General features: G+C 39.5%; 1 protein-coding gene across 1 annotated transcript in view; it reads right to left on the bottom strand.

The window, feature by feature from the left end:
• The window catches only part of NUDCD3 (NudC domain containing 3), a 132,822-nt gene extending 116,426 nt beyond the window's left edge, over positions 1 to 16,396 (bottom strand). Inside the window, exon 1 of the mRNA XM_036751758.1 lies at positions 15,754 to 16,396. Within this exon, the coding sequence (XP_036607653.1) occupies positions 15,754 to 15,945 (192 nt within the window). The 5' untranslated portion in view covers positions 15,946 to 16,396. The remainder of the gene's footprint in view (positions 1 to 15,753) is intronic.
• Between the last annotated feature and the right edge of the window lie 298 nt (positions 16,397 to 16,694).

Below are 16,694 nucleotides of genomic sequence, written 5' to 3' on the forward strand. Positions count from 1 at the left end.
TGAAGATCTAAGGTCAGTCCGGGTTGGGGGTTCTTGGGGAAGGAGGAGTGCTGGTGTGGCAGAGCTGGCGCATCCCCCCAAGCTTGGAACATAGTTCTCTTAACTCTACAAGCAGTCATACCCTGACGAAAAACTCAAGGGTCAAGTGAATTGTCTGGGAACATGGCCAGGCAGCAAAAACGCACCCAGATTCAGTCTCAGACTTTGGAATCTTACTTTGGTGACAAAGAAGACCAAAACATACACCCAGAAGAAGTCAACAAAGTCAAAGAGCCTACACCAAAAGCTTCCAAGAAAAACATGAACTGGTCTCAGGCCATGGAAGAGCTCAAAAAGGATTGGGAAAAGCAAGTTAGAGAAGTAGAGGGAAAATTGGGAAGAGAAATTAGAATGATGTGAGAAAACCATGAAAAGCAAGTCAATGACTTGCTAAAGAAGAACCAAAAAAATACTGAAAAAAATACAAAGAAAACAACAGCTTAAAAAACAGACTAACTTAAATGGCAAAAGAGCTCCAAAAAGCAAATGAGGAGAAGAATGCCTTGAAAGGCAGAATTAGCCAAATGGAAAAGGAGGTCCAAAAGACCACTGAAGAAAATACTGCCTTCAAAATTAGACTGGAGCAAGTGGAAGCTAGCGACTTTATGAGAAATCAAGATATTATAAAACAGAACCAAAGGAATGAAAAAGTGGAAGACAATGTGAAATATCTCCTTGGAAAAACCACTGACCTGGAAAATAGATCCAGGAGAGATAATTTTAAAATTATTGGACTACCTGAAAGCCATGATCAAAAAAAAGAGCCTAGATATCATCTTTCAAGAAATTATCGAGGAGAACTGCCCTGATATTCTAGAGCCACAGGGCAAAATAGAAATTGAAAGAATCCACGGATCACCTCCTCAAAAAGATCCCAAAAAGAAAACTCCTAGGAATATTGTTACCAAATTCCAGAGCTCTCAGATCAAGGAGAAAATACTGCAAGCAGCCAGAAACAATTTGAGTATTGTGGAAACACAATCAGAATAACCCAAGATCTAGCAGCTTCCACATTAAGGTAGTGAAGGGCTTGGAATATGATATTCCAGAGGTCAATGGAGCTAGGATTAAAACCAAGAATCACCTACCCAGCAAAACTGAGTATCATGCTCCAAGGCAAAATATGGACTTTCAATAAAATAGAGGACTTTCAAGCTTTCTCAGTGAAAAGACCAGAGCTGAATAGAAAATTTGACTTTCAAACACAAGAATCAAGAGAAACATGAAAAGGTAAACAGGAAAGAGAAATCATAATGGACTTACTAAAGTTGAACTGTTTTGTTTACATTCCTACTTGGAAAGATGATGTGTATGATTCATGAGACCTCAGTATTAGGGTAGCTGAAGGGAATAGGCATATATACATATATATGTGTGTTTGTGTGTATAGGTGTGTGTATGTATGTATATATGCATGTGTGTATATATATATATACATATACATGCTATATACATATATATAGACAGAGGGCACAGGGTGAATTGAATATGAAAGGATGATATCTAAAAAAATAAAATCAAATTAAGGGATGAGAGAGGAATATACTGAGAGAGGGAGAAAGGGAGAGATAGAATGGGGTAAATTATCTCACATAAAAGTGGCAAGAAAAAGCGGTTCTCTAGGAAGGGAAGAGGGGGCAGGTGAGGGGGAATGAGTGAATCTTGCTCTCATCGGATTTGACCTGAGGAGGGAATACCATACACACTCAATTGCGTATTTTACCCCACAGGAAAGGAGGAGGAAGAAGACAAAAAAGGGGGGATGATAGAAGGGAGGGCAGATAGGGGGAGGAGGTAATCAAAAACAAACCCTTTCAAAAAGGGACAGGGTCAAGGGAGAAAATTCAATAAAGGGGTATAGGATAGGAAGGAGCAAAATATAGCTAGTCTTTCACAACATGAGTATTGTGGAAGGGTTTTACATAATGATACACATGTGGCCTACGCTGAATTGCTTGCCTTCTTAGGGAGGGTGGGTGGGGAGGGAAGAGGGGAGAGAATTTGGAACTCAAAGTTTTAAAAACAGATGTTCAAAAACAAACAAAAAAAAGTTTTTGCATGCAACTAGGAAATAAGATACACAGGCAATGGGGCATAGAAATTTATCTTGCCCTACAAGAAAGGAAGGGAAAAAGAGGATGGGAGGGGAGTGGGGTGACAGAAGGGAGGGCTGACTGAAGAACGGGGCAACCAGAATATACACCATCTTGGAGGGGGGGAGGGTAGAAATGGGGAGAAAATTTATAATTCAAACTCTTGTGAAAAATCAATGCTGAAAACTAAATATATTATATAAATTAAATTTTAAAAAAAGAAAGTCTTATAAAACTAGTAAAAAAAATCTTATACTAGTATAGCACTTTATAGTATATACCAAGCATTTCCACATGTTATTTTATTTAATGTTAAGCATCTATTAGTTTCCTACCCTACACAATTCTTGTAAAACACTCTCTATGAAGTCACTAATGACTTGTATCAGTTACTTTTGTTTTTATATCAGTCATTTCCAGACATATCCTTCTCTTCACCCTTCTCACATCAGGAGCCTTCCTTAGTTAACAAAAGGGAAAAAAGAACAAAGCAAAATATCAATTTAACAGCATCTGCAACATTCCATACCCATAGTGCCCCACTGCTCCAAAGAAAAGAAGGAGGTGCATGTCCTTATCTTTTCTGTGGGGCCAAGATTAGTCATAATTACAGGGCATTCAACTTCATTTTAACTGGTGATTTCCTAATAACTAAATTCAAAGCCACTTTGGCCCCTCTGCACTTTTACATTACAACTACTCCCTACTTCTTCCTTTGGCTTCCACGACACTGTATATTCCTGGCTCTTCTATAACCTGACTTCTTAATTTCCTTTGCTGGCTCTTGCTCTTCCTCATTTTTCTGACCCCTAACTATGATTGCTCCCCCAAGGTTCTGTAATTCTCCTCTCTCTACATATACTCCCAATGAAGTAAGTTTTACACACATAGGTATTATCTTTTTATTTTAAATCAACCACAGCACCTAGTATAGTATGATGCCTATACACAGGAACATATCAATACATAATTGCTGAATTGACATCAAAATGACTCATATCTATAAAGAAAACTTTAAACTCCACCCTGAATTCCATTCTATCATTTCCAGCCCAGTCTGAGGTTAAAATAGTCCCAAGGTTGTTGTGAGGGTCAATCGAGATATTTATAAAATAGTTAGCACAGTGCCTAATATATAGGTATTTAATAACTTTTTTCCTGCTTTCATTCTTTCCCTCCTTCTTCCCACCAAATCAGCCACCAATTTAGCTAGTCACACAATCACAGATTTGAGCTAGAAGGGATCATAGAGATCACTGAGTCCAATAACTACCTCCCATACGTGAGGAAATCAATGTCCAGAGGTACAGTGATTAGTTCAAGTAGTAAGTGTCAGAGATGGAATCTGATTCCAATGCCACAGCCTGTCCTCCCATTCTTTACAATGGGAGTCAGAAAGGTGTGCTCAAGTCCTGACTCTCAGTGGTCTTGAGGAGTCTGTTCACTTCTGTTTTCTCATTTGTAAACTGTGAACCTGGACAAAAGTTGTCCTGATCAATATGTGGCCATTGGACCCAACTGGCTCTGGAAGTGAAAGTGAGGCTGGTGACTTTGCACAGCCCTCCCTCACTGAAATCCAATTCACTTGCATGTCATGGCATCACCTCACTCAAATACCAGTTCCCCCAGGGAAGCTTTTTTGATCCTCTCTCACCTTACCCTCAACTCCCTCTCTCTTCCAGACCTTTTCCCCCTTGTATCTCACACAGTACTTTGCATTTATAATGTAAACCTGACATGGTTACTATAATACATTATACATTATAAGCAAGCCAGCCTAAAAGAACAGCAAAAGCCCAAGAGAAAAGTAGAAGAAATGATCTAGCCAGGAATTAAGAACTCACTGAGAGGAAAGGAATAAAAGCAGAAAAAGAACAAAGAAGAAAAAGGTGTGCAAAAATTATAGGTAGATTACAGTCTAGTAAAAGAACATACCACAAATAACTTAATATAAACTATATTATAAATGCAAAGTGTTATGTGTGACCCAAGGGGAAAAAGGTAAGGAGAGGGGAATAATGGAGGGAATTAGAAAACAGTTCCCTGACTTTAAAACATAAGTAGGAATTCAACAAATGGAGTGAACATTCCTGGCATAAAGAATAGCACAAGCAAAGACACACAGAAAGGAGAAGTAAAGGATACCTACAGATGATAGTATATAGTCTCCTTTGGCTGAAGCATAGAAAAAATGAAAGGGAAACAAGCTGGTAAGATAAAAGGGCATCTGTATAGGATCTTAATGCCAAGTTAAAGAGTGTGAACTTTACTTGGGAGGCAAAAAAGGAGACATTACAGAGTTTGAGGCAGAAGGATTATGTAGCACCTATCTATGGTATGAAGAGATGGTTGAAAGGAAGACTAAAGTAGAGGCAGGAAGACCTGTTAGGAAGTTATTACAATAATCCATGCTGGTGGTAACAAGGATCAGGTATTTGGACAGCAGTGTTGAGAAGAGAAGAAAAAGAAATGAAATTTATAAAACTTGGTACCTGATTGGATATGAAAAAGAAATGGGAAGGAAGAATTAAATAGAATATCAAAGTTTTAAATATGGGAGACTATGCCCTTTAATATTCACCCTTCCTCACTACAAACTGCTCTACTTACCATATACCAAACCTTGACATTCTAATTCCACATCTTTTGGGGTTTTTTTCCAAGTGTTTTTTTAATCTGTTCCTCACACTACTGTCCTCCCCCACTGAGTAAATTTTAAAAATACAAACTTAAAAATAAATTCCATAACACATATCTACACAGGGGGAAAAAATTCCCACACTGGCCACATCCAATAATTTCTGTCTCTACATTCTAAGTTCATCATCTCTCTACCAGAAGGTGAGTGGCATATTTAATCTTCATTATTTTGGATTCATAGTTTACCATTGTGTTAAATGAGAACTCTAAAGTCTTTTGAAGTTGTTTTTCTCCATAATAGCATTATTATTGTATAAATTGCTCCTAGTTTCTATTTACTCTGTGTTATATGAGTTCATAAAAGTCCTTCAGAGTTTCTTTTTAAACTGTCCATTTTATCACTTCTTATGGAACAATATTACGTCATACTACTATAACATTATTTGTTTAGCCTTTTCCCAATAGAACAACCCTTAGTTTCCAAAGTTTGTCTACCAAGAAAAGAATTACTATAAATATTTTTATACAAAGAGATCCTTTTCCCCTTTCTTTGATTTCTTTGATTTACCGGTGGGAAAGCTGGAACAAAGCATATTTACAGTTCTGTTAACTTTATGCATATAGTTCCAAGTTGTTTTCCAGAATGGTTGTTAGATCAATTCATAGCTCTACCAACAGCGTAAGTGTACCTGTTTGTCATCTTTTCCAGTCTGACAGGTCAAACTTATCTCTGAGTAGGGGAACCAGTCTCTGAGGTAAAGCCTCAAAGTTGCTTTAAAATTACTAGTGATTTGGAGTATTTTTCATCTCATTTTTGATACTTGGATTTCTTCTTTTGAAAAGTGCTTGCCAGTGCATGTTCTTTGACCGTTTAGTTATTGGGGAATGACTCTTAAGTCTTCCAAATTAAAATCAGTTCCTTATATATCCTGGATAGATTTTTATCAGAGAATTTTTTGCAAAGATTTTTTTCCCAGTTATCTGCTTCCTTCTGAATTTTTGTTAGAATTATTTTGCCAAAACTTTTTATTTTTTGCAAAATTATCCATTTTATCATGTATGATCATCTCATCACTTGGATCTCATAGATATATCCATAGACCCAAAAGATTAATTTCTTCCTTGCACCTCTATTTTGTTTATGATGTAACATTTTATATATAGGTCACATATCCATCTGGCGTTTATCTTGGGGTACGGTATGAAATATTTTTCTAAAACTAGTTTCTGCCACACTGTTGCCAAGTTTCTCCACCAGGTTTTGTCATATAGTGAGCCCCTCCCCAGTAACTAGGGATTTTACATTTATCAAATACTATGCTACTGTATTTTTTGGCTTCTGTATGTTGTGTACCTAATGCGTTCCATTAATTGGATTGTCTCTTTTTAAACCAGTTCCAAATCACCTTAATGATTACTGCTTTTTAGTATAGTTTGAGATCTTGTACTGATGAAGTCCTTCTTTCTCACTTTTTTCATTATTACCCTTAAGTTTCTTGACCATCTGTTCTATCTGAATTTCATTACTATTTTTTCTAGCTCTATAAAAATATTCCTTTGGAAGTTTACTTATTTAGTGCTGTACAAATCAATTTAGAGAGTATTGCAATTTTCATTATATTAGCTCAACCCTACCCCAAGAGCAATTAATGCTTGTCCAATTATTTATCTGTCTTTATTTTTGCAACAAAGGATGTTTTATGGTCAGGTTCACACAGTCCCTGAGTGAATTTTAGAAGATCCACTTAAAAGTATTTTGTACTTTCTATAGTTATTTTGAACACAATTTTTCCTTCTAGCTCTTCTTGCTGGGTTTTGTTGGATATAGTACATATGAATGCTGATGATATATGTGGATTTATCTGATATCCTACAACTTGGCTAAAGTTACTATTTCAATTAAATTTTAGTTGACTCTCTAGGGTTCTCTAAGTATACCACTATTATCAATTGCAAAAGGCAGTAATTTTGTTATCTCTTTGCCTATGCTTACAATCTTGGTTCATGCTGTTACTTTCTCCTATTTGTATTTTCACCACCTCCACCAACTAGAGTTTCACCCATCCTTCAAGGCTTAACTTAAATGTCAGCTCCTCCATACAGTCTTCCCAGATCATCCTCGTCAACAAAGAACTTTCTTTCCTCTCATACCCTATGGCACTTTCTTTGTCATGTGGCACTTATTTTATATTTCCTTGCACTGTAGTCATTTTTATGCTTTATCTCCCTTGTCAGATCATAAACTCCTTAAGGGCAGAGACTAGGTTTTATGCATCTTTGTATCCCCCACAGTCCCTCTGACAACATGACTTACCATGGTGGATGTTCAATGAATATTTGATAAATGAATGACCCACCAAATCCAGTTTCACTACATGTCATATTTCTCTCAGTTCATTAAAATGTTCTGGCTAGAGCAAACACTTTTCATCCCAGACTCTAGTCAAATACTTCAGCACTCTACTTCCTTATTCTTTAATTAGTCTTACTGTGCCCACACTTAACCCGAGGTCACTCCATTGTTTGCTTTCTTTTTTTCCCCTGTTTTTAAGCACAAAAAGGCTGAATAGTGCTGACTCAAGCAACAACAGATTCATATTGCCCACCTTTAACTTTAGTCCTCATTGCTGTTCAATTTCTTTATTAATCTCATTTTTACCTAGCATATTCCTCACAATAATTATTCCAGACCAGGAGTAGGGAACCTTCGGTCTGGTGGCCACGTGGCCTTCTAGGTCCTTGGGTGCAGTCTTTCGACTGAGGTCCAAGTTTTACAGAACAAATCCTTTTATTAAGGGGATTTGTTCTGTGAAATTTGGATTCAGTCAAAGGGCAGCATTTGAGGACCCAGAGGGGCCACATGTGGCCTCAAGGCGATAGGTTCCCCACTCGTTCTAGACCTTTACTCTGTTCTAATATCCTTAATTCCTCTTCTCTCACAACTGTCAACTAATAACCACACTATTTTACTGAGAGGAGTGAGAGTATCCAGGAATGAATTCCTATGCTGGTATTCATATCACAGTCCCCATATGGTCCTTTTTATCCTTCCCTCTAGGCTAAGAAGATTTCTTTTCTCTATAAAGTTAAACCCTTCCTTGTACTCATGGACCCCATTCTTTCCTATTTTTCTTACAGAATTATTCTTACAATTCGGGTTACAGATTAGAGATGGCAGAAATCTTCTTTTATCAACCTCCTCATTTTACAAATGAGGAAACTGACCCAAAAAAGAGGTTAAGTGATGCTTGAGTCACATTTATGTAATTATCTATAATGATGGCAGTCCCTACCTCTCTCATACCCTCTCCATCAGTAACCTTTCCCCACAAGCTCTTTCAATTGGCAAACACATTCACATCTCTTCTATCTTAAGAAGATACTTAAGCAAGAACTTGCTGTTCACTCCTCCTAAATGAGCAACTTCTTTCCAACTTTTCACTTTTCAATTTCATGAACTTAAGCTCTACATCCAAAACCTCTATGTCCTAGCTATCCACTTAGTTTCCTAATCCCTTCAATCTAGCTTCTTATCACACAACTCCACCGATACCATTTTCTCTAAGGTAGAAGCTTTTTTTTTTTTTAAACTTTTTTTGTGTCATGGATCCCTTTGGCAATCTGGTTAAGCCCATGGACCCCTTCTCAGACTAATCCTTTTCAATGAATAAAATAAAATAAACAAGATTATAAAGGAAACCAATTATACTGAAATAGTTAAAAAAAAAAATTTTAAAGTTAGTTCACAGATCCCAGGTTAAGAAGCCCTGCTCTAAGGCTCCAAATGACATCTTCTTTACCAACTCTACCTGAGACATTTGACCATCTATTCCTTATAAAAGAATGGCTATGTGGTAAAAAGGAAAGAGTAGTGGACTTGGATTCAGAAGACCTGGGTTTGAGTATTGGCTCTGCCATTTACTCCCTGTATATGCTGGGCAAGTCACTTGATCAAAGCTTCAGTTTCCTTATGTGAAAACAAGGATAATGATACTTGTTGATTGTGAGGAAAGCATTTTGCAAACTATAAACCATTATATACATGTGAACTTCATTATTATTGAAATTTTCCTCAGTTTCTTGGAAACTGAACTTTCCTGGTTTTCTACTAGCATTCTTCCCACCTCACAATTCTAGGTATTCACCTAAGGTTCTGAATTTGGGTCACCATTCTCTCTATATACCCACTTATTTGTAAACTGCACTCACTCTCAGCATTTCAGCTGTGTTGCTAAAATGTTTCTATGCTCACAATTTTCTGCCACATAACCCTCTTTGACCATAAGCTTCCTTAGGGCAGGACAGGTATTTCAATTTATACTTCTGTATCTTTCTTATAACACTTACAGAAAATAAGCTACAAAGTATAAAAACACTATGATTTTGAATATAGAATCCATGATTTTGTTATTTGGGGAATTCCCCTTCACAACTCAGAAAGCCATCAATCTATTCTAGACTGACTTAGTAGAGAGTTGCCTGAGATACACAGAGGCAGAGTGACTAGCCCACAGTGATATGGCTAGTGTCAGGCAGATATAACTTCGTCTCTCCAAGCCTAAAACTATCTCCTATACCAACCTTGCTCTATACGGCATTCACTCTATCAGTTATGTGCATACTTGCCTTATCCCCCTAGGATATAGGTAGTTTTGTATACTCTATACACTCAACTCTCACAGTCTGTGTGATAAACATGTGAGCTTAATTATGTCCCAGGTAGATTTGGCAAGAAGGAAGTCATCAATAATCACAGAAAAAGTAATTTTGGTAGAATTGTATGGATAGATGCTATTTACAGGGATTAAGAAAGGAATAGATAGGAAGTAAACATTTTGGATACACAGTCCAAATTAATGAAATCTGTCAGTGAAAAGCTGGAATGAGATTCCACATCCAAAAAGGATAACAGAGAAATCACCACAACCCAGCTACTGTTACTTCCATTTTACTGATGAAGAAACTGTGGCTCAGAGTCTAAGTGACTTATTCAATGTCACTAAACTTATTAATAAGTACCTGAAGCAAGATTCTAACCCTAGATCTCCAGAATCCCAAGTACGGTACAGAACTGAATCTACTAAGCCAAAATGACTCTCAATAATTGAGCAAAATAAGCAATTAAGTATTAGTTGACTAATAAGCAGAGTACTATAATACAACCACCAAGACCTGGGTTCAATTATGAAATGCAAAATGGATGACACTAATTACATTAAATTGAAAAGGTTTTGCACAAACAAAATCAATGCAACCAAGATTATAAGGGAAGCAGAAAGCTGGGAAACAGTTTTTACAGGCAGCGTCTCTGAGAAAGGCCTCATTTCTAAAATATATAGAGAACTGAGTCAAATTTAAAAGAGTACAAGTCTTTGTCCAATTGATAAATGTCAAAGGATATGAAGGCAGTTTTCAGAAGAAGAAATTAAAGCTATCTATAGTCATGTGAAAAAAAATGCTCCAAACCACTACTGATTAGAGAAATGCAAATCAAAACAACTCTGAAGTACCACATCACATCCACCAGATTGGCTAACATGACAAAACAGGAAAATGATAAATGTTGGTGATGTGGGAAAATTGGAACACTGATGCATTGTTGGTGGAGTTGTAAACTGATCCAACCATTCTGGACAGCAATTTGGAACTTATAGCCAAAGGGCTATAAAACTGTGCATACCCTTTGACCCAGCAATACCACTTCTAGGTCTGTATCTGAAAGACATCATAAAAACAGGAAAAAGACCCACAAGTACAAAAATATTTATAGCAGCTCTTTTTGTGGTAGCAAAGAATTGGACATTGAGAGGATGCTGGTCAGTTGGAGAATGGCTGAACAAGTTGTGGCACATGAATGTAATAGAATACTATTGTGCTATAAGAAATGATGAGCAGTATGCTTTCAGAAGAACCTGGAAAGATTCAGATGAACTGATGCTGAGTGAAATGAGCAGAACCAGGAGAACATAGTACACACTAACAGTCACATCGTGCGAAGACTGACTTTAATAAACTCAGCTCTTCTCAACAATGCAAGAATCTAGGATAACTCCAAAAGACTCATGATGGAAAATGCTACCCACATCTCAAGAAAGAACTTTGGATTCTGAATGCAGATAGAAGCATACTATTTGCTCTCCTTTTCTTTTGTTTTGTTCTTTCTTGTGGTTCCTCCCATTAGTTCTAATTCTCCTTTACATCATGACTAATGTGAAAATATGTTTAATATGAATGTATAAATAGGGCCTGTGTCAGATTACATGCCTTCTTGGGGAGAGGGGAAGAGAGGGAGGGTGAGAAAAATTTAAAACTCAAAATTTTATGGAAGTAAATGTTGAAAACTTAAAATAAATTATTAAAAAAAAAGATGAAACTCAAAAAGCTTTGCCATTAAGACCTTCTAAGGTCTAATTGCTGGCACCTCCTTTCCCAAAAAACTTTGTATTTAATTACTCTTTCATATTTATGCTATGCATGCTTTATATGTACATGTTTTCTTTCCTATTAGAATGAAAGCTCATTATAAATAATGTTCTTTGTTCTTTGTATTCATATTTGAAGTGCCTTGCACCATGTCTGGCTTAATTTAATTTATTCTTAAAATTTTATTTAACATAGTTATTAAATTCTTTTTTAAAAAAAAGTTAAAAAAAAAGAGCTGGGTTCAAATTCAGCATCAGTGAGGTAGAGCCAAGATAGCGGAGTGATAAGAAATACTGCAGCAAGCTTCATTCCAAAAAACTTCTCCAAACAGATCTAGAAAATGCACCAGGGGCAGCTAGGTGGCACAGTTAGTAGAACACCAGCCCTGGAACCAGGAGGACCTGAATTCAAATCTGGCCTCAGACACTTGACACACTTACTAGCTTGGGCAAGTGACTTACCCCAATTGCCCTGCCTTCCCCCCTCCAAAAAAAAAAAGAAAATGCACCAGACTAAATGCACCAAATCCTCTTAGGGAAATCCAGAAGTCACAGTGAGTCCTTTATCCAGCCCATTTCAGCTCAGGGAGACAGACAAGAAAGTATATGGACACTGGGGAGGAGTCCGGCTTGAATCACAAAGTGTACAAAGCACAGCAGTGCCCAGGGAAAGGCTGTGTACTAGGGCAGGAAGAGATCCCAGACTCTTACAGGGCATTCCCAGATGGAAGTACAGTATAGCACTGCATCTACTAGGCCAAAACGACTCTCAATAATTGAGCAAAATGCCCACACCAGGGCATTACAACAGGGACAGATGCCAACTGACAGCTTATCACTCATATCCAGTTTCAGGTCACAGATACAATAAGGAATGCAAAGAGGATGTACAGGAGGGGCATACCCACATAGAGAGGCCTTGGGTTCTGTATGGAAAAAGGAGGAAGCTCAGAAGCAATCAGCAATGGTATGGCTCAGAACCCAATCTCAGAGCAGGGTCTTGCTTCCAGTCTCTAGCCCAGTCTACAGAATAACCAAGGCAGGAATCCTAGAACAGAGGAAAGCCTTCACTCCTGTCACTTTGAACCAGGAGTGTTCAAAAGTTTTCACTTGGCTGATAGGGGACAAGTTCTTCAGTAGTCTTCTCTTACTCAGACACAAATCTAGGTGAGGAACTTGCAGAGTTCAGAGCAGGGAGACAACTTGCCCTGGGTCAGAGCACTCTGGGAGCACTGAGAGCTTACAGGTCCCTCACTTGTGACTGAGAACCTGAGAGATACAAAACTCAATACCCCAAGAAAGCAGCAACAGGAAAAACCCATAACTTCCCTCCAGAAGTGTGACAGAGCCTAGTCCTAATGTCAAATCCAAAAATCATTAAGTAGATAGAAGAATGGGCAAACTAAAAAAAGAACCCCACCATAATGAGTATTATGGTGGCACAGAAGCTCAAGACCTAAACATGGATATGGAAAATGACTCCAAAACATCTGCAAGCAATGCCTCAAAGAAAACAGTTTGGGCTCAAACTAAACTAGAATTCCTGGAAGAGATGAACAAGAGTTTTTAAAAAAATGTTTATAAATGGAATGAAAGTGCATGAGTAAAAAAACTGGAAAAGAAATGAAAGCTATAGAAGAATTGTAAAGGAAATTAACATCTTGGCACTAAAGGTACGAAACCATGCCCAAGCAAGGTTTGAATGGTAGAAATCGAAACCAATGACTTCAGGAGGCAACAAAGAATATTACGACAAAGTCAAAAAACTGAAAAAGATAGAAGCAAATGTAAGTTTTCTCATAGCAAAAACAATTGACTTGGAAAAAAAATGAGGAGAAAAAATTTAAAAATCACTGGTCTATCTGAACACCATGACCAAAAAAAGGAGTGTGTGTGTGTGTATACACACATATATACACATACACATATACACATGTGTATATGTATATATGCACATATATAAATATAAAATTGTTGCAAGAAATCTTAAAAGAAAATTGCCCAGATCTCTTAGAATCAGAGAACAAAGTAGAAACAGAAAGAATCCACTGGTTACCTCATGAAAGAAACCCCAAAATGAAAACTCTTAGGAACATCATAGCCAAAACCTAGAACTTTCAAAACAAAGAAAAAATACCGCACATAGCCAGAAAGAAAGAATTCAAGTACCAAGGAGCCACAGGATCACACGCTATTTAGCTGCCACCACTATAAAGGAATGGAGAACATGGAATATAATATTCCAGAAGGCAAAGGCTATATGGGCTTATAGTCAAGAGTAACTTACCCAGCAAAACTGAATGTAATGCTATGGGAGAAAAAAAAAATGGATCCTTAAAGAAATACAGAATTTTCAAACATTCCTGATTAAAAAGGGAAAGGAAGGTTTGAGAAAATTATCTTACTTAATCAGAATGAATGAGTAAAGGGGGGAAGGGGGGAAGGGAAGTCAGAGAGATATTTGAACCTACCTCTCATCCAAAATAGCCAAAAGAAGGGAGAATACACATACACAGATGAAGACAGAAATACATTTCATTCAACAGGGAAATAGAAGGGAAAGGAAATAAGGGAAAGGGAGTCTTCAAGGAAGAGTAAGTCAAGGAAGGGCAAGTCAAGAAAGGGCTTAGTTCTAAGCAAAACACTCTAAAGATGTACAAAAACATAGCTTTTTTTGAGGTGACAAGGAATGGGAACTTGAGGGGGTGCCCATAAATTAAGTAATAGATGAACAAAATATAGTCTATAAATGGAATAGAATACTATTGTGCTAAGCTCTTATCAGCATAATGACCAACCAGGACTCCAGAAAATTGATAATGAATATGCTATCCACCTCCTGAGAGGTAAAGCACTCAAATTTTTTTTGACACGGCCAGCACAGAAATTTGCTTTGATTGACCGTACATGTTTGTAATGGTTTTTGTTCTTCTTGTGTTTGGGTAGGGGGTTGGGATAGGAGGGTGAGAAGACAGATTTTGCATGATTAAAACAAACAATTTTTTTTTTAAAGTCAAAAGAAAAACAATTTTGCCTCATACACTTGCTAGCTGTACGATCACACCGAGGCAAGTCACTTAACATCTCTGAACCAATTTCACAGGACTGTCGTAAAAATAAAATTAAACAATATGTAAAGTGCTGTGTAAATGTGATCTATTTATCATCACAATCATTATTATTTGTACACAACTATTAGATGAAATTTCTGGTCATAGGAAAGGTTAGAAGAGACAATACCAGCCCTCAAGTAATTCACGGTTCATGGTATGATGGAAAAAGCACTTGATTTCAAGTCAAAGGAGCTAAGTTCAAATCCCAACTCGGATACTTACTATCTGTGTCACCTTGGACAAATCACTTTTAATCTCTCTGGGCCTCAATTTTCTCATCTGTAAATGAGGGGATTGGACTGGATGTCCTCTAGAGTCCCTTCCGGTTTTAATTTATAATCCTAGCAGAGGGATAAGACGCCAACTTACTAATATGACAAATAGAGGAGATTTCTTTCTACCTCAGATACAGATTAATATTTTTACTTCTGGATTTAAATGTAGACACTTAAAAATCTATCAAACTTTGAACAAAAAAAAATTGCACCCATTCCACAACCTGACAGCAGATCATCCTGGTTCCCTTCAACCTCTTTGCCAATTTTTCTATTTTAACACGGCACTAGTTCTGTTGAGGTTATCTGTGTTTTTCTCTCAGGAAGGTGCTCTCTTAAGTGGTGCTCCCAAGCCTACAGTGGTGTCCTGGCCACCATAATAATAGATAATATTTATATTCCTCTTTTAAGATTTGCAAAGCCGATTTACATACAATACCTCATTTGAGCCTCAAAATATCCATAAGGTAGATGCTACTTTTATTCCCCGTTTTACAGATAAGGAAACTAAAATCCAGAGAGACAAACTATCTTGTCCAAGATCACAGTAAAGAGGCACTGTGTTAGTATGGAAAGGGCTGGATTTGGAGTGAAATGACCAGGGTTCAAACGCCAGTTCTTCACTACTACTGCTTAAACGTGGGCAAATCACTTAGGCTTTTTTACCCGGTTTTCCCATCTGTAAAACGAGGGGGATGGCACTAAGATAACCTCTAGGCTCCCTTCCGACTGTAAGAGCAGTGTGAAGGCAGGACTGAAAACCCAAGCCTTCCAGACTGATTCCAAGTGCTCAGGCCCCCTCAGCAAGAGCCCCGTCATGCCCTTTCAGGGAAGACAGCTCACTAGAGGAAGAGACCAAGGGGACGGAAATCCCTCCAAACACAGACTCCTAGAATGTCCGAATCGGAAGAGGTCTTAGAGGTCATCCGGTCTAACCCTGTCACTTCACCGAGAAGGAAGCTGCGCGCCAGAGAGGGGAAGGGACCGGCCACAACCACACAGAGTGATCGAGCTACGGGCTCTCCTCTTCCCCGCCCCCCTACCCCGGGGCACCGGGTCAGAGGTGGCGGCGAAGGGGCGGCTCCCCAGACCCCGGTGACAAAGGGACGCATCCCGCGCGGGTGGGGTCGCGCAGAGCCGCCCCGCCCCGGCGTGGCCCCCCGCGGGTTACCTGCAGCACCATGGCTTGGGCCGCCCCAGGGGGAAAGCCCATTCGATCCGCCGAGTGGCGCAGCAAGCGGTAGAAGTCCGTCTTGCGGTAAAGGAAACCGAACAACACCCGCAGAAAGTCCTGGACGTTGCCCACGTGCTGCAGGATGCCCAGCAGCGCCTGGTCGTACAGCTCCGCCGCCCCGGGCTCCATGGCGACCGGCCCGGTCGGCCCCGCGGCAGGAGGGACACTGACACTCGGGGGCTCCGCGGCCTGCCTCGGCCTCGGTCTCAGCGTCAGCCGCCGCCTCCGCCTCTGACCAGCGGCTTCCGGTGTGTGTGTGTGTATGAGTGTGAGTGAATGTGCACACTGTCTATGGCTCCGCCAGCCAGCCGCCGAGACCGAGGCACTTCCGGTCTGCCTCGCTTGCCTCCGGAGACAACGTCCCTCGCTCTCCGCCGAGGCCGCTGCCGCCGTCGGGATTTCCGGCGTGGGTGCCCTTGCTAAATAGGTTCGACGCAAGGCCCGGGGAGGGGGGGAGGTGGAGCACCAAAGGAAGGCCCAGACGAGAAAGTCGGGGGCTGGCGAGCATGTGACACCCAACGACCCGGTGGGAAGAGGGCACAGGAAGTTTTCTACGCCTCTCAACCTTCACGTGACGTACGCGCGTCACATAGAAAACGCCGCCACCTACCACTATGCGCGCGCGTAGAGGTCCCCAGCGTCACGTGGCCCCCAGCTAAGGGCTCCTTTTTGTGAAAAGTTTCTTTCCCTGGGCTGAATCGGGCTGTCTCGGCCTCCAAAGAGCTGGGGTAAACACGAGTTTGGAATTAGACCCCCGAGGGCTTTAGCCGGTGTGGCAGTGAAACGTCTTCGGTTTCTACCGCCCTCTTTGGCACGCCAGGGAAAGGAGACTCTTAGAGATTAGGTGATTCCCCAGAGGTCGCACAGCACCACTGGAT

This window comes from Trichosurus vulpecula, chromosome 3 (assembly GCF_011100635.1).
Source record: "Trichosurus vulpecula isolate mTriVul1 chromosome 3, mTriVul1.pri, whole genome shotgun sequence".
In the NCBI taxonomy this organism is placed as follows: domain Eukaryota; kingdom Metazoa; phylum Chordata; class Mammalia; order Diprotodontia; family Phalangeridae; genus Trichosurus; species Trichosurus vulpecula.